Raw genomic sequence first — 21823 nt, forward strand, 5'->3', positions numbered from 1 at the left:
AGAGGGATGGTATGGGGAGGGAGGAGGGAGGAGGGTTCAGGATGGGGAACACATGTATATCTGTGGCGGATTCATGTTGATATATGGTAAAACCAATACAATATTGTAATTTTATTTTATTTTTAAACTTTACATAATTGTATTAGTTTTGCCAAATATCAAAATGAATCCATCACAGGTAAAGTTAAAAAATAAAATAAAAACTTAAAAAAAATGAATATTTGTGTATTTTGTGCAGAGGATACAAATTTCATAGTGGATTTTTTAAAATTTACCTTGAATTGGGAGAAAAGCAAGTGATATATTTATATACTGTTGGGATAAAAATGGTAATATTCATTTTTAAAAGAACTATGAATGTGGTTATGATTTTAGTTCTTTTTACTCATGTTTAGCACAGGTTTTAAATTCAAAAATACACTGTGGTCTACACTGACCCAAAAGTATTCCATACATTAGTTTAACAAATATATGGCAAATTTTTCATAGCTAAATCTAATTCTTCTAGAAGGAAATTGCTGCCTTCTGTTTAATTACATTAACTGAAATGTGCTTAAGAGGAATGTTTTCAGCATATTTTATATACTAAAAAAAAAAGGGTTAGTATTCAGTCAATGGCCAAGATGTAATATTACTATGTTGTAGACTTTTATAGTTCATATCCCAATTGCCCCAGGATTTTAAGGAAATGGCAACCCACTCCAGTATTCTTGCCTAGAGAATCCTGTGGACAGAGGAGCCTGGGGGCTGCCATCTATGGGGTCACACAGAGTCGGACATGACTGAAGCGACTTAGCAGCAGCAGCAGCAGTCTGAGAGATACTGTGTCAGCTATAGTTGGGTGACTCTAAAGGCTGTTAAGTACTACTTATCTTGACAACAGTTAATCTCTATTCCTTAAGTTTCTTTTCTCCAATAATTAAATATCATTCATATCAAAATTATCCTGGTTGTTTCCCTCTAAAAGGACTTTAATCTCTATTTTTACCCAAAATATGGGGCTTTGACCAGTATGGTAACAACAAAAATTAAATAGGAATCATGTATTTTTTCCTTTCCTCTCTTATAACCATGTAAGATTTTTAATGTGCAAAAAACCATGCCAAATTTCACCACTCAATAAGCACTTAAATATCTATCATATGTCCCCTCCAGTTTGGGAATGACAGCCTTCATGTTGTTCTTACCTTTTCTATATCCAGAACTTTATCCTGCATTTCCTTCAGTGCACACTGAGACTCAGCTTCACTCAGTCGGGCTTGGACCAATTCCTTCTCCAGCTGTAGCACAAAATCTTCATTGTAGTTGGAACTGCATTTATGCTACAAGTTATAGACATACACTGAAATTTTTCAGAAGTTTGAACATGTATATATATTAAAAATAAGTGCAATTACACAATACAGCTATTGAGGGTAACCAGATTGTAAACGTTCCATCCACCTAGTATTTCCAGCTTATCTCCTTTCCAGAAAATAAAAAATTCCAGGTTTGATATCTATAATGATGATCACATTATCAGGTGTTTATAACTGAATCCAATTCATAGAAGATAAATATCTTCTTTTATCTATCCGTCCATCCAGATGCTAAGAATCTGTTCCAGCTCTATAGACCTGAACTGAACAACACCATAACCACCAGTCATATATGGTTACTGAGCACTTGAAATGTGGCTAGTCAAATTAAGAAAGGTTGTAAGTATAAAATACAAACTGGATTTTGAAGGCTTAATGTGAAATAAAAAGACAAAATATCTCATTAATTTTAATACTGATTGTATGTTGAAATAATATTTCAAATGTACTGAGTTAAAATACTGATTTAATCAAATAAAATTTATTATTTATTAATTTCATTGTTAGTTATTCCTTTTATTATGGCACTTTAAAAGGCATATGTGGCTCACATTATATTGATATTAGACAGCACTGATATAGACTACAGACATTTACTGAAAATTCTATTTTAACTTAATAGGAATAAAAATAAGGCATCTATAATAACGTAAACCATCCTAAATCCCAAAAGAACAAAAATGTATTTGCTGTTAAAAATGTACTGATCTCTTTAAATATATTCATGAAAAAGATTGTTAGAAGCAATGATGCTGCATAAAGAAATTAACCATGAAAGGATGAAACTCTTCCATCTCCTTTCCTACTTTACACCAATGTAGCTATTTAAGAAATCCCCTTTCAAACTAGTTTGTACACAAAGATGTTCAAAAAAGGAAAAAGACATCTAATTTACCACTATAAAAGACTTCCTAAAATAAACTATCGCTTCACATTTAATTCACGTAGTAATTACTACATGATTAAAAAACAGTGACAACTCAAAATTCCAAAATAAGAGTCACAGAGAAAATCTTCTACTGAACTAACATAAGTAAAGAATGGGTCTTTTTACTCTAATATATTAGGAACAAAACAAATAGCAAATTAAAACTATTTAAAAACTATTAAATACTTAATTAAAATATACAGTACTCCCTTGCCCATTACTCAAAAAGTTATGTTTTAAAAATGCACAGTTCACCTACTGGGCAAATGAGAACTTTTAAACTCAGTTTTATTTCTCCCAGTAACTTTCGGATGCTATTAAAACAGTATTTCAATATAAGAAATAGATCTGCAATAGGTATACCACCTTAGCAAATACTTACCTTACCAAACAGAAAAATGACAGTTTTAGAATGGCTGCATCCAAAATGCAGGTGCCATGATTTTTGTTTAATTAGATCACAGTTATTTTATGAGTAATACTAGAATCTTTTGCCTTTAATCTAAAGCTCTGACAACAGTAATTCAGGCTTACTTGTTAAAACTTTATTAGGAGGGCCCAAGGAACACATCAAACCCAAATGGCCAATATGAGAATGGAACCACTGATCTGGTGTAAACCAACCCATCCAACCAAGTGTTTAAAAAAAAAAAAAAAAGACTAGCAATATTGGGAACAAATTTTTAGCAATAAAATTTACAAAACTTCTAATCATCCTCTGTTGTTCAAGGGATTCTTTCTACAGTGTACATGTTATTTCTCTTCTCTCCAGCTGTTCCTCAATCCACTACAAACTAATTTTAGCCTTCATCCTTTGATGAAACTACTCTAATCACTAACAGTATTAATATCCAATAACAATATAAAAACTCAATGAAAAGCCCTTTTGTTCAGCTCTTAGTTTCACCAGATAGTCTATGGAATTTAAAACAACTGACCACTCATTAAAAATTTCTCCTCCCCCAGATTCCGAGGTGTTACTCTTTCACGGTTTTACCTCATATCTTCTCTGTCTGCTCTGTCAGTTCTACTACTTCATTATAGATATGTCTATGTGTTTATGTGTATATATATGTGTGTATCAATCAGTAGGCCTCAGGGTTTCTATATTCTGTGTTTTCTCTCAATCTTTCTGTTAATTTTCTTATTTTGTAGATTCCTCCTATGTGATTTCATCCATTGTCTAATACAGTCCATACAAAGACAGTATCAGATACAATGTATATCAGATTTTTACTCTATTTAATTCTATATAGACAATGGATGAGATCACCAAGGAAGGACCTGCAAAATAGTTTAAAAAAAAAAAAAAAAGGTGGTGGCTGGGGTGGAGAGGGAGAGGAACATACAATAATGGAACTCCAGTGGTCATATATGGATGTGAGAGTTGGACTGTGAAGAAAGCTGAGCGCCAAAGAATTGATGCTTTTGAACTGTGGGGTTGGAGAAGACTCTTGAGAGTCCCTTGGACTACAAGGAGATCCAACCAGTCCATTCTGAAGGAGATCAGCCCTGGGATTTCTTTGGAAGGAATGATGCTAAAGCTGAAACTCCAGTACTTTGGCCACCTCATGCGAAGAGTTGACTCACTGGAAAAGACTCTGATGCTGGGAGGGACTGGGGGCAGGAGAAGGGGATGACAGAGGATGAGATGGCTGGATGGCATCACCGACTCGATGGACATGAGTCTGAGTGAACTCCAGGAGTTGGTGATGGACAGGGAGGCCTGGCGTGCTGCGATTCATGGGGTCACAAAGAGTCGGACACGACTGAGTGAATGACCAGAACTGAAGGACAATAAATATAGATAGAAATCAACAGATATACAGATATATAAAGAGTGATGACTCTCAAGTCCGTATTCTCACCCTGATCTTTCTAATAAACTAAAGATTCATATTAACAACTTCCTACTGGTTTTCTTCGTCTGTTTAGCCTCACACTCACCTCACATTCAACCTTTCAAAACTGGACTCCTTATCTTTTCCTCCTTATATGCTAAGGATCCCATCATCTAACAACCATCCAAGTAAAAACTTCCACTATGATTAAACTCAACCCATACCAAATCAATCACCACATCTTAGTTTTTCTTCCAGCTACCTCTTGAATTTGTCTGCTCCTTTCCACCTTCACAGTCATTGTTTTTATTTATGCTCTCATCTTTCTTTGAACTACTGCAATAGTCTTACATATATGACCATCTAACTATTAATTACAGTGTGTAGTGGGTATTATTTAATATAGGCATACCTTATTTTATTGCTCCTCACTTTATTGCACTTTGAAGATTGTTTTTTTTTTTTTTTTAAACAAATTGAAGGTCTATGGCAACCCTACTTTAAACCAAGTTTATTGGTGCTGTTTTTTACAACAACAATTGCTCACTTCAAGTCACTGTGTCATATTTTGGTAGTTCTCACAATATTTCAAACTTTTTCCTTATTATTATTTTTGGCTTGTGATCAGTGAGCTCTGCTGTTTCTATCACAGTTGTTTTCAGGTGCCATGAACCACACACCCATTTAAGATGGTGAACTTAACTGATAAATGTTGTGTGTGTTCTGACAGCTCCACTGACCAGCCAGCCATTCCCCGCATTTCTCCCCTTTTCCTTGTGCCTCCTTATTCCCTGAGATACAACACTGTTGAAATCAGGCCATATGATAACCCACAATGGCCTCTAAGTGTTCAAGAGAAAGGAAGTACTGCATATCTCTCATTCTAAACTGAAAGCTAGGAATGATCAAGCTTAGTGAGGAAGGCCTGTCGCAAGCCAAGATAAGCCAAAAACTAGGGGTCTTGTCCCAAACAGCCAAGTTGGGACAAAGAAAAAGTTCTTGAAGGAAATTGAAAGTGCTACTCCACTGAACACATAAGTGGTAAAAATGTGCAAAAGCCTTACTGCTGATAATGGAAATAGTTTTAGTGGCCTGGATAGAAGATCAAACCAGCCACAACACTCCTTGAAGCCCAAGTCTTATCCAGAACAAGGACCTAACTTTCTTCAATTCTATGAAGGCAGAAAGAGGTGAAGAAGCTGCAGAAGAAAAGTTTGAAGTTAAAAAGAGATTGATTTATGATATTTAAAGAAAGAAGCCATCTCCATAAAATAAATGTGCAACTTGAAGCAGCAAGTTCTAATGTAGAAACTGCAGCAACTTATCCAGAAGATTTTGGTAAGATCATTAATGAAGGTGACGACATTAAACAATAGATTTTTTATGTAGATGAAACAGCCTCCTATCGGAAGAAGGTACTACCTAAAGCTTTCATAGCTAGAAGAGAAGTCAATGCTTGGCTTCAAAGTTTCAAAGAACAGGCTGATTTTCTTGTTAGGGGCTAACGAAGCTAGAGGCTTGAAGTCAAAGCCAGTGCTCATTTACCATTCTGAAAATCTTAGGACCCTTCAGAATTAAGCTAAATCTGTCTATGCTCTCTAAAAATCAATGACATAGCCTTGATGATAGCACATTTGTTTATGACATGGCTTACCACTGTAAGCCCCACTGTTGAAACCTAATGCTCAGAAAGATTCCTTTCAAAATATTACTGTTCACTGACAGTGCACCTGGTCACCCAAAAACTCTGTTGGAAATGTAAAATGAGATTAATGTTGTTTTCATGCCTCCTAACACAATATCCATTCTGCAGCCCAAGGATCAAGGAATAATCCTGACTTTCAAGTCTTATTATTTAAGAAATACATTTTGTAAGGCTATAGCTGTCAAAAAAAGAGCCATTCCTCAGATGGATCTGTGAAAAGTAAACTGAAAACCTTGTGGAAAAGATTAACCATTCTAGGTGCTATTAAGAAAACTCATGATTCATGGGGAAAAGTCAAAATATCAACATTAACTGAAGAAGCTGATTCTAACCTTCATGGATGACTTGGAGGTGTTCAAGACCAGTGGAAGAAGTAAGCACAGATGTAACAAAAAGAGCAAGAGAACTAGAGTTAGTAGTGGAGCCTAAAGATGTGACTGACTTGCTGCAAACTCATGGTAAAAGTTGCACAAGGAGTTCCTTTTCATGGATAAGCAAAGAAAATGCTTTCTTGAGATGGAATCTACTTCTGGTGACAATGCATGTGGATTACTGAAATGACAACAAAGGACTGAGAATATTACACATGCTCACTTAATAAAGCGCTGGCAGGGTTGGAGAGTATTGACCCCAACTGTGAAAGAAGTTCTACTGTGGGCAAAATGTTATCAAACAGCACTGCATGATACAGAGTAATTTTTCATGAAAGGAATCAAAATCGCTGTAACAAACTTCACTTTGCCTTTTTAAAAATATAAATTGTCAATCTTCAGTAACCACCACCCTGATAAGTAAGTAGCCATCAACATCGAGGCAAGACCTTTCACCAACAAAAAGCTTACTCACTGAAGGCTTAGATGATGGTTAGCATTTTTGGCAATAAATATCTTTTAATTAATGTGTGTACATTGTTTTTCTTAGACATAGTGCTACTGCATACTTCATAGGCTACAATACAGTATAAACCTAACTTTTATATGCACTGGAAAACCAAATAATTTGTGTGACTCACTTTTTGTGATATTTGCTTTATTGCAGTGGCCTGGAATTGCACCGACAATCTGAGGTATACCTGTATTTTACGTTACAGCTTATACTAAATTGTAGTAGAAGCATTTTTACGATTTTGCCACCTGGCCCAGGCAGGTGTTTTCTTTTCCTTTTGTACTGAGATTAAAGAAATTTTAATTCCATGTTTATTAGAACAAACATGTTAATGAAAATTATACAAGCAGTGATACACTTTAAGAGAGTATTCAAAATAAACCTAACTTCACTAAGCCAATTTCATCTCATTATCAATTTTTGTATATAGCAACTAGAACTATTCAATTACATTCATATGCATTATTGAGCAAAAAGCTTTTACTGGGATCAGTTCTTAGTACTGATATGGACTCACTGGAGATTCTGCATTTAGTGCTATGAGTTGGGGGTTTAGCATTAATTTGGTTGGAATATGGACCAAAGGGTGGCCCATGGTGAATGAACTGGAAATGCTGGACATGCCTTGGTTCAATGTAAAGAAAGGGAAAACTGGTGACAAAGAAATTGGGGAAGATGTATGGAGACATACCTTTCTGAATATGCTAAAACTGTGAAGATGCTGCTTCCCACGTGAATGCTTGCCAAAGGGTGACCTCAGCAGAGGATTTTTAAAAATCAGTTGAAAGATTCTGATTTAGGCTCTAAGGAAAGTGTGGTCCAAAATTTCTTGTGGCAAGAGCATTCTCATTCTTCCCTTCTGGGCTGGACAAATCACAAAAGCTGCAGTGTTGCCCTACTTAGATGAAAGGAATATAATAATATCTGCTTCTTCCACTATGCTCTCTGCTCTACGAGGTCAGTTTCAGCTCATCTCTGAAAACTGTAATACTATTTGCTATTAAGCACTAAAAAGTTCTGTTTTATTTTTTGTTTCTTGCTTTTTATTTTTGGAGTCAAATATTTTTCATTGCTTGATAGAGAAAGGGGAAAATGGTGCTCTCAAGTTAGAGAAATAAAAGATTTTAAGTCATTAAAAAAAAAAAAAAACTCAATTGAATGGGATGACCCATTCCGTGGATACCAGTCAGCCTCTATCCTCAGAAAGCCCAATAAGCTTATGAACAAAGTAGCTACAGTAGCTGGAAATGAGGTTATACATGGGCTCAGCAACACGGATTTCTACTCACCAAGGTGATCTGGCTACTGCCACTGCTAAGTGTCCAATCTGCCAGCAACAGAGATCAACACTACACCCCTGATATGACACCTTCCCAGGGGTAATCAACCTACTACCTGGTAGCAGGTTAATCATACTGGACCAGTTCCAAAATGGAAGGGACGTTTTGCTCTTACTGGAATACACACTTACTCTGGATATGGACTTGCTTTCCCAGCATGCAATGCTTCTGTCAAAACTATCATCCGTGGAATTACAGAATGCCTCTCCACTGTGATGGTATTCTACACAGCGCTGCTTCTGATCAAGGAGTGCACATCATAGCAAAATAAGAACAGCAATGGGCCCATGCTCGTGGAACTCATCAGTCTTATCAAATTCCCTAATATCAAGCAGCTGGACTGACAGAAGGGTGGAATGACCATTTGAAAACTCATTTCCAGTGCCAGCTAGGTGGCAATACCTTACAAGACTGGGACAAGGTTCTCCAGAAGAATGAATATGCTGTGAGTCACTGTGCAATATACAGTGTCATTTTCCCCCATAATTCACAGATACAGGAATCAAGGGGTGTAAATAGGAGTGACACTATTACTGCTACGGACTCACCAACAAATGTTTGCTTTGCAACATTATGTTCTGCTGGTCTAGATTTCTTAGTTCCTGAGGGAGGAATGGTTCCATGAAGAGACAGTAAACTGGAAGTTAAGGCAAACCACTTTGAGTCCTCACACATCTGAATCATTGAGTAAAAAAAAGAGAATTATGGTGTTGGTTTGGCTGACTGATCACTACCGAGTAGTCCACTACACTACAGTGGAGATTTGGAAGAATATATGTGAAACATAGGAGATCCTTTCAAGTGTCTCTAATATTTTCATGCCTTGCAATTAAGGTAAAAAAAATTACAATAATTCAATACAGGAAGGATTGCTTATGGCCCAGATCCTTCAGGATTCAAGGTTTGGGTCATCCCACCAAGCAAAGAACCATGACCAGCTGAAGTGCTTGTTGAAGGTAAAGGAATACAGAGTGGGTAGTGGAAGAAGGTAGTTACAAATACTACCACATGATGACTTACATATATAAGGACTGCAACTGCCATGAGTAATTCCTCCCAATTTTGCTATGAATGTTTTCTGTTTTCTTTGAATATGTGTGTTTTCTTTCCTCTCTTGTTCTCTTATCATGCAATATAAGATGCACTGACTTTATATTATAGCATTTAAGTATTGTTAATTTTACAGTATATCCTGTAATTAAATTACAAGATATCAAGAAGGGAAAACATTACTCAAGAATTTCACCACCTCTTCTGGGGAAGGCATTAGTACATATTTGGTTATGCTCAGGACATAACTGTATGAAGTTATGCAGAATTATGACCTTATTGTTTTCTTTACCTGGAGATTAAGTATAGATTAACAAGATGCACATGGGTGCCAAGTTGACAAAGGCTGGACTTGTGATGGTCAATTCTCATCAACTTGACTAGGACATGGGATGCCCAGATTAGACATTATTGCTGGGTGTTTCTATGAAGGTGTTTTCAGATGACTTAGTAGACTGCCCTCCCAACGTAAGTGGGGACCAGCCAATCTGTTCAGGGCCTTAATAGAACATGTAGCAGAAAAAGGGAGGATTCATTCTGTTCCTGCCTGCTGCTTGAGCTAGGACATTAGTCTTCTCCTACCCTTGGACTGGAATTACTTTCATTACTCTGCAGAACTCTAATACAGGGTAAATTTTATAAGATAACATTTATTGATTATAGAGGTTTTATTATTCTTGCTTGGTTTTGGTCCCTTTCAATTGGCTCAGAGCTTCTGCAATTGAATTCTCTTATTTGGTATTTATTTCTACATTTCCAATTTTGCTGTTCAAAATTTTGCAGATCTAAATTTGATCAGGAAAATGATATACTTCTGATATTAAAACTTCACCTGTCAGTTTTAGTCTTTTAAGTTTTGGTTATTAGCCATTTATGCCACTGACCAAACAAGCTGATAGAATAATGAAATAACGTTAATATTAATCTTAATAATAACTACCACTTATTGAGTACTCATTCTATGCTAAGCATTTTTCCAGAGGACCAACTCACTTAAATTTCAATAATCCTTTATTATATACAGGATAAAAAAATTTGTATTATATACAGAAGTAATTTGTAAAAGGACAAATATTGAGTGGCAGAATTGGGATAAAAATGCCACTGTTAAAAGACATTGCTGTGCACTGTAAAATACGTGTTTCAATTTTTAAAATTTTTCCATGGGGTGGGGGTGGGGGAGTGTCATTTATAAAACAAGGAGTTTTGTTTCTCTTGTTTTTATGAAGCCTTTTAACTTAACTACCTCCAGCGGAATAAGAGATATCAAGAAAGGCTATGGGTGCCATACAGTCTGAAAAAAAACTGTAGCACATGTGGGCATTTCCAGCTGCTTATCAGGAGGATGTGCCATGACGACAGTGCTATGAAACAAGTGAACACTGGGGAACAAAAATTCCGAGTAAAGAAAACTTTTTAGCATGGATAGTCCACCTCACTTTATAGTTTTCCCAAACCAAATAGAAAAAAATAATTAAAAAACAATAAAAATTTAGAAACCAACAACACTGCATTGAAAGTTTTAAAACAAATCAACAAAAATTGGGCTTTTATATATGAGGTTGACTTGAGGTCAGGAAAAGAATGATAAACTTTTAAGTTTAATTAGGTCCCATTTGTTTATTTTTGCTTTTATTTCCAATATTCTGGGAGGTGGGTCATAGAGGATCCTGCTGTGATATATGTCGGAGAGTGTTTTGCCTATGTTCTCCTCTAGGAGTTTTATAGTTTCTGGTCTTACATTTAGATCTTTAATCCATTTTGAGTTTATTTTTGTGTATGGTGTTAGAAAGTGTTCTAGTTTCATTCTTTTACAAGTGGTTGACCAGTTTTCCCAGCACCACTTGTTAAAGAGATTGTCTTTAATCCATTGTATATTCTTGCCTCCTTTGTCAAAGATAAGGTGTCATGGGGAGGGAGGATGGAGGAGGGTTCAGGATGGGGAACACATGTATACCTGTGGCGGATTCATTTTGATATATGGCAAAACCAATACAATATTGTAAAGTTAAAAAATAAAATTAAATTAAAAAAAATAAAGAATGATAAACTTTTGAGAGAAGAAAGAAATCATCAAGGGGCTTCCCTGGTGGCTCACTGGTAAAGAATCTGCCTGCCAACGCAGGAGACATAGGTTCTACCCCTGATCCAGGAAGATCTCACATGCCACAGAGCAACTAAGCCCCTCTGCAACAAGAGAAGTTGCTGCAATGAGAAGCCCACACACTGCAACTAGAGAGTAGCCCCTACTCACCTCAACTAGAGAAAACACCGTAAAGCAACGAAGACCCAGCACAGCCAAAATAAATAAATAAAATTACTTTAAAAAATCATCAAAGCCAAGAGAAGCTCAAAGTGAGGTTTAATAACAACTATCACATTGAGCCCAAGCCCTGATCATTTCCCATGCAGCTGTTTCATTTTAATATGTTCCTGTAACACTCACTACAAAACAGATTTTTAAAGTTTATGATGATAACAACAATGATGATAGCAGCTAACATCTACTGAGCGCTCATTATATGTCAGGCATATGCTAAGCACTTTGTATTCTCACTTAACCTAAGTAACCTAAAAAGACCCAGCAAGGTAAAAAGAAATTGGCAATTCTGTCACTTGGGAATATGGATTACAGAGCCCATATTCATAACTTGCAAGCCATATAAAGGATGAAATAATACTTTTTAGAGCTTAATATATTGTTTTAATATGTGAAAGTATTAGTCCCTCAGTAATGTCTGACTCTTTGCAACCCCATGGATTGTAGCCTGCGAGGCTCCTCTGTCCATGGCATTTTCCAGGCAAGAATACTGGAGTGAGTACCCATGTCCTTCTCCAGCATATCTTCCCGATCCAAGGATTGAACACTGGTCTCCTGTATTGCAGTGAGATTCTTTACTGTCTGAGCCACCAGGGAAGAATTTTAATATGTACTATATTAAGAATTAGAGCTTCCCAGGTGACTCAGTGGTAAAGAATCTGCCTGCCAATGCAGGAGATGCCAGAGAGTCAGGTTCAATTCCTGAGTAAAGAAGATCCTGGGGGGGGGGGGGGGGGGGGCAGTGGCAACCCACTTGAGTATTCTTATCTGGAGAATACCCACAGACAGAGGTGCCTGGCGGGTTACAGTCCATGGGGTTGCAAAGAGTTGGACACAACTGGGTGACTAAGCACAACACAGCACATGATACATTCTACTGTTACGGCTAAAGCATCTGAGAAAACTATTATTACATAGGCAAATGGTCAAGAATATGATTCCATGCAAAGAAATATCAGAAGATAAAAAAAAATTTAAATAAAAAGTTGTATCTTGCTCTCCCACCCAGCATACGATCCCAAAAGATGTTTGTAATCCTCCCTACATGCTCCATGTAGTCTTTGTTTAAAAGAAATCCAAACAATATGGATGCCCTATTTAAGATTTGCCACACTAAACTTTTTTGAAAAAATGGTATATCATTTTTTAAATGATTTCCAACATCTGAAAACTTACATACATCCTTTAAGGTGGAAGATCATCTCTGATTATTTTTATACTCAACTGCAAGATACTCTGATGAAAAAAAATGCTAAGAAAACAATTATTTCCATTGAAGTGAGCATTCATTTATTATTTAGGCTGAAAAGAAATGATTACATATGAATGTAAAAGGTTTAATCTTAGACTAAGGCCAAAATTATTTTGGAAGAAAACTTCTGTTCAGATTTCTAGGCATACTGACCAACAGTGTTAAGAATTTACCAAGCTTAAAAAGTTAGCTTAAAGCTCAACATTCAGAAAACTAAGATCATGGCATCCAGTCCCATCACTTTATGGCAAATAGATGGAGAAACAGTGGAAACAGTGGCTGACTTTATTTTTCTGGGCTCGAAAATCACTGCAGATGGTGACTGCAGCCATGAAATTAAAAGATGCTTACTCCTTGGAAGGAAAGTTATGACCAACCTAGATAGCATATTAAAAAGCAGAGATGTTACTTTGTTAACAAAGGTCTGTCTAGTCAAGGCTATGGTTTTTCCAGTGGTCATGTATGGATGTGAGTGTTGGACTATAAAGAAAGCTGAGCACCGAAGAATCAATGCTTTTGAACTGTGTTGGAGAAGACTCGGAGATCCAAGCAGGCAATCCTGAGGGAGATCAGTCCTGGGTGTTCATTGGAAGGACTGATTTTAAAGCTGAAACTCCAATACTTTGGCCACCTGATGTGAAGATCTGACTCATTTGAAAAGACCCTGATGCTGGGAAAGATTGAGGGCAGGAGGAGAAGGGGACAACAGAGGATAAGATGGCTGGATGGCATCACCAACTCGATGGACATGGGTTTGGGTGGACTCCAGGAGTTGGTGACAGACAGGGAGGCCTGGCATGCTGCAGTTCATGGGGTCGCAAAGAGTCGGACATGACTGAGCAACTGAACTGAACTGAATATACTCTATTTTGGATTTCTAGGAAATTTAAATAAACTTACCAATAATTACATGGCTTTTAAAAATTAAATGGCTTTTTCTTGAAATGTCACCGAAGTACAGTTTAAAAGTGTTTATTGTGCAGGAAGAGATGTTAGATATTAACTTCCATATTCATAAAGAAAAACAAACCCACTAGGTAAAATCAGGTGTTGGGCAATTCTAAATGCTGCTCAACAAACATATTTTCTAAAATGAATTATCTAAAAGATTTCACAAGTGCACTAACAGTTTTTAATTTATTAATGTTTATTCATATGTTTACTCTAAGTACGATTAGTTTTTATTCCTCACACCAAATCCTTGGTTCTTAAAATTATCACATAATTATTTCATATTTTCTTCTAGAATTATAGGAAGAGGAAGGAAGATCAAAAGAAATCTTGCCTAGCCTCCTGTTTAGTACCTCCTGGTACAAAGGTCCCAATCATCTGAAAGGCAGTCACTTCAGCAGTCAACAACGTTAACTATTACAATCCTTCTTGTATACGCTGATCCTAGCCAATAAACTGATGGACAAAGATTACTTATTCAGGACACCTGAATGATAGGCAGTTGTGTGTAGGATAAAAAGTTTTTAAATATTAATAGACCAAGCAAGACTCAGTAGATCTCCTCAGGAAAAACCATCCAACATAAATACATCTGTGCCTCAACACACTCAAAAGGGACAGTCAGACATGCGACTGTATGAAATGTTACTGGACATTTCTACCTCTATGGGCTTCCTAGGAAAACTGATGCGTAACATTGCATAGCAAACACTTCAAGGGATCAGTTCAGTTCAGTCGCTCAGTCGTGTCCGACTCTGCGACCCCATGAACAGAAGCACGCCAGGCCTCCCTGTCCATCACCAACTCCCAGAGTCCACCCAAACCCATGTCCATTGAGTTGGTGATGCCATCCAACCATCTCATGCTCTGCCGTCCCCTTCTCCTCCTGCCCTCAATCTTCCCCAGCATCAGGGTCTTTTCAAATGAGTCTAGCTCTCCGTATCAGGTGGCCAAAGTACTGGAGTTTCAGCTTCAACATCAGTCCCTCCAATGAACACCCAGGACTGATCTCCTTTAGAATGGACTGGTTGGATCTCCTTGCAGTCTAAGGGACTCGCAAGAGTCTTCCCCAACACCATAGTTCAAAAGCATCGGTTCTTCTGTGCTCAGCTTTGTTTATAATGCAACTCTCACATCCATACATGACTACTGGAAAAAACATAGCCTTGACCAGGATAGTTTAATCTAAATGCTTGGATTTATCTTATGCTTAGTTTAATGTTTATCATTTAAAATTACTAAATGGAAGTAAATTTTATTTAGTACAGTAAATACTAAGTAATAAATTAACACAGATCATTGTACAGCACAAGAAAATATAGCCATTACTTTGTGATAACTTTAAATGGAGTAAATATGTTGCATACCTGAAACTAGTATTATAAACCAACTACATATTTCAATTAAAAAATTATAATAAAATAACATCATTTTTGAAAACCAGCAATATCAAGTTCATTGGAACCAGTGACCTGTTAAAGACAATCATTCAATAATTGTGTACTGCACAAACGCTTTTTAAGGAATATCAATACTCAAAATCTATTAAAATTATACTAAAAACTGCCATTCAAAAGTTTAATATATATCATCGTACCAACTGCATTAAAAATGATATGAAAACACCAAAACAAATAAAAGCACATGAGTCTGGAATGATACAAAAGTATTCAAAGTACATGAGAGAGAGAGATTGAAGGGGAAAAAAAGAAAAAATTCTTTTACAGAGAAACATTAGCTAACAGAGTAGGAAAAAATGAGAAAATATGGAAATCACCATCTTGAAAACCCAATCAGAGGATGCTAAAACCATTAGGTAATAGATGAATAGAGGACAAGATATTTATTTGGTACAAAAGTATTTCCCAATATATTAATTATTGCAAAGAAGAAACCATACCTTTACAAGGGAGAGGGTGTATGGTAACCAAACTTGGCATGACAAACTAACTCAGCATAACTAAATAGTGGGAACTTACATTATGGGATTCCTGATTTAAAGCAAAGTTCACAACATCATCTATAATCTAAATGTTAAAAATATTTACTGAATCTAGTTTACAGAAGATATGACACCATGAAGAAGGAATCAGACAAATCCAGGGTATAAGACAAGACAAATTAGTTACATATGTAAAAAGCCAATGTTATCCCTAAATGGGCTATTCTTTTTTTCTGTCTTTAGTCAGTCTAGACAGTTTTATCAACTTCATTGATGCTTTAAAAGAACCAGCATTTGGTTTCACAGATTTTCTCTATTTTTTATACTGTTTTCAATTTCATTAATTTTTACTCTCTTTATACTTGTTCCTTCTACTTGCTTTAGGTTTAATTTTCTTGGACAAATCTAGTTTCTTAAGGTAGAAGAATAGACTGTTGGTTTGAGACTTATTTCCTTTCCTAATATAAGCATTCGATGCTATAAATTTTTCACTAGCCAATGCTTTAAGTAGTCATTTTTAAGTAATTGAGAGGTGATTTTAAAGCTTAATGATGTTGAGGATCTTTTCAAATGTTTGTTGCCTTTTGTATATTTCTTTGGAAAAAGATCTAGTTAAGTCTTCTGCCTACTTAAAAAAATGTCTTACTGAAATACAATTGACATATAACATTATATTAACTATAGCTGTACAAAATCATGGTTTGGTATTCATATAAATTGCGAAAGGATCACCACAATGTCTAACATTCATCACCATACGCAGTTACAATTTTGCACTTTCAAAACCTATTCTCAGCAACTTTCAAATGTACAATATAGTATTGTCAACTATAATCACCATGTTGTGTATTACATTCCCATGACTTATTTATAACTGGAAATCTCTACCTTTTGATTCCCTTAACTACATTTCACTCATCCTCCCATCTCTTGAAACCACCAATCTATTGTCTCTATCTATGAGCTTGGACTTTTTGTTTTTGGGTTCACATATAAGTGAGTCATGTGATATGTGCCTACACTATCTGACATTTCTCTTAGCATAATGCCTTCAATGTCCATCCATGTTGTTGCAAATAGCAAGATTTCATTGTTTTCATGGCTGAATAATATTCTAGCATGCAAGGGTGTATTGTGTGTGTTTATGTGTATCATTTTCTTTATCCATTCATCCATTGGTGGACACGTAGGTTGTTTCCATGTCTTGGTTGATGCTGTATAATTCTCTGTTCATTTTAAAACTGAGTAGTCTTTTTGTTCCGGAGAAGGCAATGGCAAGCCACTCCAGTACTCTTGCCTAGAAAATCCCATGGATGGAGGAGCCTGGTAGGCTGCAGTCCATGGGGTCGCTACAAGTTGGATGCGACTGAGCAACTTCACTTTCACTTTTCACTTTCACACAATGGAGAAGGCAATGGCAACCCACTCCAGTGTTTTTGCCTGGAGAATCCCAGGGACGGCAGAGCCTGGTGGGCTGCCGTCTACAGGGTCACACAGAGTTGGACACGACTGAAGCGACTTAGCAGCAGCAGCAGCAGCAGTCTTTTTGTTCAGAGTCCTCTATACATTCTAGATGCTAAACAATTAAATATGTGATTTGCAAATATTCTCTACCATTTTGTTGGCTGTCTTTTCATTTTCTGGATAATGTTCTTTGATGCTCAAAGGGTTTACTTTTGAAGTTCAGTTTACCTGTTTTTTGGTGGTGGTTGTTGCTCATCCTTTTGGTGCCAAAGAATTCATATCTAAGAATCCACTGCCATATCTGAGCTCATGAAGGTTTATCTTTATGTGTTTTAAAAGCACAAAGATGGCTGATATTCATTTTGAGTAATTTTTTAATGTGGTGTATGATAAGAGTCTAAGTTTATTTTTTTGCATGGGGATATCCTGTTTTCCAAGAACCATTTGTTAAAGAACCTATTCTTCCTTACCAATTGGTCTTGGTAACCTTTTTTGAAAATCAATTGGCCATAGATGTATTGGCTTATTTCCGAACTCTCAATTTCTACTTCAGTGATCTATATTTCTATCTTCTTGCCACATTGTTTTGATTATTCTAGCTCTGTAGTAAGTTCTCAAATTGGGATATGTGAGTCTGCCAACTCCGTTCTTTTTCAAGATTGTTTTCCCTATTTAGAGCTCTTTGCAATTCCATGTGAACTTCAGGATAAGTTTTCTCATTTCTGTAAAAGACTGATAGGGTTGACAGAATTAAATCTATACATCATATTAGGTAGCACTGACATCTTAATAATATGAATCTTCCAATATATGAACATGGGGTCTTTCCATTTATTTATGCCTTAATTTCTTTCATCAACAGATGAATGGATAAACAATGATTCATAGTCTTCAGTGCACAGTCTTTCATCTTCCTAGTTAAATTTACTCCTATGTACCATAATGAATTATCACTTAACATCTACCATGAGGATGGCTATTTTTCCTTTAAATAAAAAACAGTAAAGAAAAAAAGCAAAGCAAAGAACAAGAGTTGTTGAGGATGTAGAGAAATTAATTGGAACCCTTGTACATTGCTGGTGGGAATGTGAAATGATGCAGCAGCTGTGGAAAATAGTCTGCTGATTCTACAAAAAGTTAAACATGGAATTACCATTTGATGCAGCAACTCTGCTTCTAGGTATATAGTCAAAAGAATTAAAAGCAGGGACACAAACAGATATTTGTGTGTTAATGATCAATGATCACAGCAGTATTATTCATGACAGCCAAAAAGTAGAAACAACCAAAATGACCATAAACGGATGAGTGGGTAAACAAAATATATACACATACAATGGAATATTATGCAGCCACAGTAAAAACTAAGGAAATTCTGATATTAATGCAATGCTACAACAAGGATGAGCCTTGAAAGCATTATGTTAAATGAAATAAGCCAGATACAAAAGGATGAATATTATATGACTCTACTTATATGATACAATGGAGGTTACCAAGGGTGAAGAGGTGGAGGTGCAAAGGACAGTTATTTTTTAATGGGTACAAAGTTTCTGTCTGAGATGATGACAAAGCTCTAGAAATACAGTAGTTATTGTCATACAACAGTAAAAGTATATTTAGTGCCACTGACCTGAGCACTTAAATGGTACATCTTATGTTGTGGCTATTTTACCACAATGAAGAAAAAAATTTTCAAGAAGAAAAAAAGTGGGTGAACATGTTAAGTGCAAGAAGCCAGACACAGAAGCCTCATACCTTACAATTCCATTTATATGAAATTCTAAAAAAGGCAAAACTACAGTGACAGAAAGCAGAAAGGCTGCTGGGAGTGAAAAGGTGAAATGCAAAGGGACATGAAGGAAATTGTGGGGATGATGGAAATGCTCTGTATTTTGACTGTGAAGGTTATACGACTAATGTCCAAAACACATCAAACCATATATTTTAATTTGATGAATTTGATTGCATGTAACTTATACCTCAACAAAGTTCATTTAAAAAATTAAAGAGAAAGACTTGACATGCTTTAGCCTTATACAATCATTTTGGAAAAGAAAAGAAACCCAATCCTGAGTATCCAAAGTCACAAAGCTAGCAAAACAGGATTAGAATTCAGTTCCCTATATGAAATCCAAAGCTATGTATATCATATAAAATGACACTACTGGCAGTAGAGGGTGGTGATGGTGGTTGATTATATTGGTAATTCAATATCTCCTGCTGGAATAAACTTGAAAACCTTAGAGAATTTTGAAGACTTCATGATGTTATATTGGAAGGCTGTAATCAAGACATTTAGCAATGTCAGTTGGTCAGTTTCAAGAATTGGTATTCTCAGTACCTTGCAAAGAAATTACTCAATTTGTCAAAATTCCAATAAGATTTTGTATCTTTGGATCTTAAACACATTCTGCCTCTGAAGCAATATCAAAAGAGACTAACTACTTTTCCATAAACTCACCTCTCCAATACTTAAAAATAACTACCTATGATGATCTTTAAAACCTTCTTTAGTGGAATCTAAAAATATCCAGGGATTCCACATCTTCCTAAACTTGCCATAATACAGTCTGTAAACATTTCATATGAGTTTTGGTATTCAAACTAGATACAACACCACCAAGTTTCTACAAGCTACTTATAGAACACTATACTTGGGATTTGGGGAGTATCATATTATTACTGGTAATTCCTGATTCTCAATTTCAAGGTTTTGTTACATAAAGCATCACTAAGATATATCTTTAAGATTTAAACTTCAAGACAAAACTATAGATTTATTTCTATGAGATAATCTTTTATTTAGTTTCTTATTCTGAACAGACTGTTTAAATATTTTGAAATCTTGACTCACCATTAGCATATTACCTACATTCCTAAAATATTTCATATATAAACTTTAAACATACCTTTACATGAAGATTTAAATAATATATATTTGAAGCACAGACTTAGCAGACAAAGACCTCTGATATCTCTTCAACATGAATAGCCGTTTTGACACAGTCACTTGTAAAACCACTTGTTTACTAATTCCATCTATATTTTTCTACTCTGTCAAGAATGATACCATGAGAGAGACTACCAATAACTTCTAAGAATTTCTGTTTATTACAGAAATAAAGTTAGTTTGTTATGACATACAGAGTAAATTAGCATTCAGTTAATATAAGTTATTTTTCTATTTATTCACAAATCACATGCTTCAGGAATTTTTAATGAAGCATTATCAAGGTCACCAATCTTCTTTTGAGATATCCAGCCATTATTACTTAGCTGCAGTTGCCAACCTCAAAGCCTTTAGTATCTCTTATTTTGTAAGATCCTTTTAAAAAAGTAATATTCCTGTGATCATCCTGATAACTGATTACCCAGAGATATACACTTTACTTTGAAGTTGAAATTTTAACCAAGGCTCTGATATTTTCACCTATTTTTGTGCATTGCTGTTTTATACATCTGCTTTACAGTTTATTTCAGTTTAAGAGAATGCTTGCTTAGACGGTAACAAAATTGAAGTAGAGATTTGCTTTCTACTTGCTGTATCATAGGCCCTCAGTATGGGTCTGTGTTGGAGAAGTCTCTTGAGAGTCCCTTGGACTGCAAGGAGATCCAACCAGTACATCCTAAAGGAGATCAGTCCTGGGTGTTCATTAGAAGGACTGATGTTGAAGCTGAAACTCCAAATACTTTGGCCACCTGATGCGAAGAGCTGGACTCATTTGAAAAGACCCTGATGCTGGGAAAGATTGAGGGCAGGAGGAGAAGGGGATGACAGAGGATGAGATGGTTGGATGGCATCACCGACTCAATGGACATTGGTTTGGGTGGACTTTGGGAGTTGGTGATGGACAGGGAGGCCTGGTGTGCTGTGGTTCATGGGGTCGCAAAGAGTCGGACATGACCGAGCGACTGAACTGAACTGAACTGTCCCTGAATTAGAGTACAAATATTCTTTTTTTACACTTGACTATTTTCAAAAGCTTCAGTTCATTCTGGCTGCTTCTGTCTGCTCTCTTAGCTCTTTCATTATAAACCAGTATTTTTTTAATCTTTGATACATATCTATCCACAGGTCTTATTATTTGAAAAACTATGTAAAAAACTAACAATTCATGATTCTAATGTATTTTATTAAGACTGTAGCTTATACTAAATGTAAACATAGTATTTATCTTTCCTCATGACAAAATCAGATTACACTGATAACTCAGTTCAGCTTAATTCTCAGCTGCTACTGCTGCTGCTACTAAGTCACTTCAGTCATGTCCGACTCTGTGCGACCCCACAGACGCCCACCAGGCTCCTCTGTCCATGGGATTTTCCAGGCAAGAGTACTGGAGTGGGGTGCCACTGCCTTCTCCGCATGACCTCTCAATTCTGTTTTTCCTGTTTTTATGCTTTGATATTACTGATATTTCATTCAAAGGCAAAATAAAACATCTGAGTTCCCATCTTCTTAGTACAGCTAGCCTTCCACAGCCACAGGTTCTGCACTTGCAGATTCAACCAACCATGGGTTGAAAATATTCAGGAAAAAAAATTCCAGAAAGTACCAAAAAGCAAAATTTAAATTTGTCATACAAAGGCAACTATTTACATAGCATTTATTGGGTTGGCCAAAGAGCTCGTTCAGGTTTGTAAGATGGTACAGACAAACCTGAATGAACTTTTGGCCAGCGTAATAGACTGTACTAGGTATTACTATTATAAGTAACCTAGAGATGATTTATAATAGTAATACCTAGTACAGTCTATTACGCTGGCCAAAAGTTCATTCAGGT

General features: G+C 36.0%; 1 protein-coding gene across 1 annotated transcript in view; it reads right to left on the reverse strand.

Moving 5' to 3' along the window:
- The window catches only part of EVI5 (ecotropic viral integration site 5), a 240473-nt gene that overhangs the window by 95248 nt on the left and 123402 nt on the right, over positions 1-21823 (reverse strand). The window contains exon 14 of the mRNA XM_010860451.1: positions 1188-1322. Within this exon, the coding sequence (XP_010858753.1) occupies positions 1188-1322 (135 nt within the window). The remainder of the gene's footprint in view (positions 1-1187; positions 1323-21823) is intronic.

This window comes from Bison bison, unplaced genomic scaffold, assembly GCF_000754665.1.
Source record: "Bison bison bison isolate TAMUID 2011002044 unplaced genomic scaffold, Bison_UMD1.0 scf7180017864466, whole genome shotgun sequence".
NCBI lineage: Eukaryota > Metazoa > Chordata > Mammalia > Artiodactyla > Bovidae > Bison > Bison bison.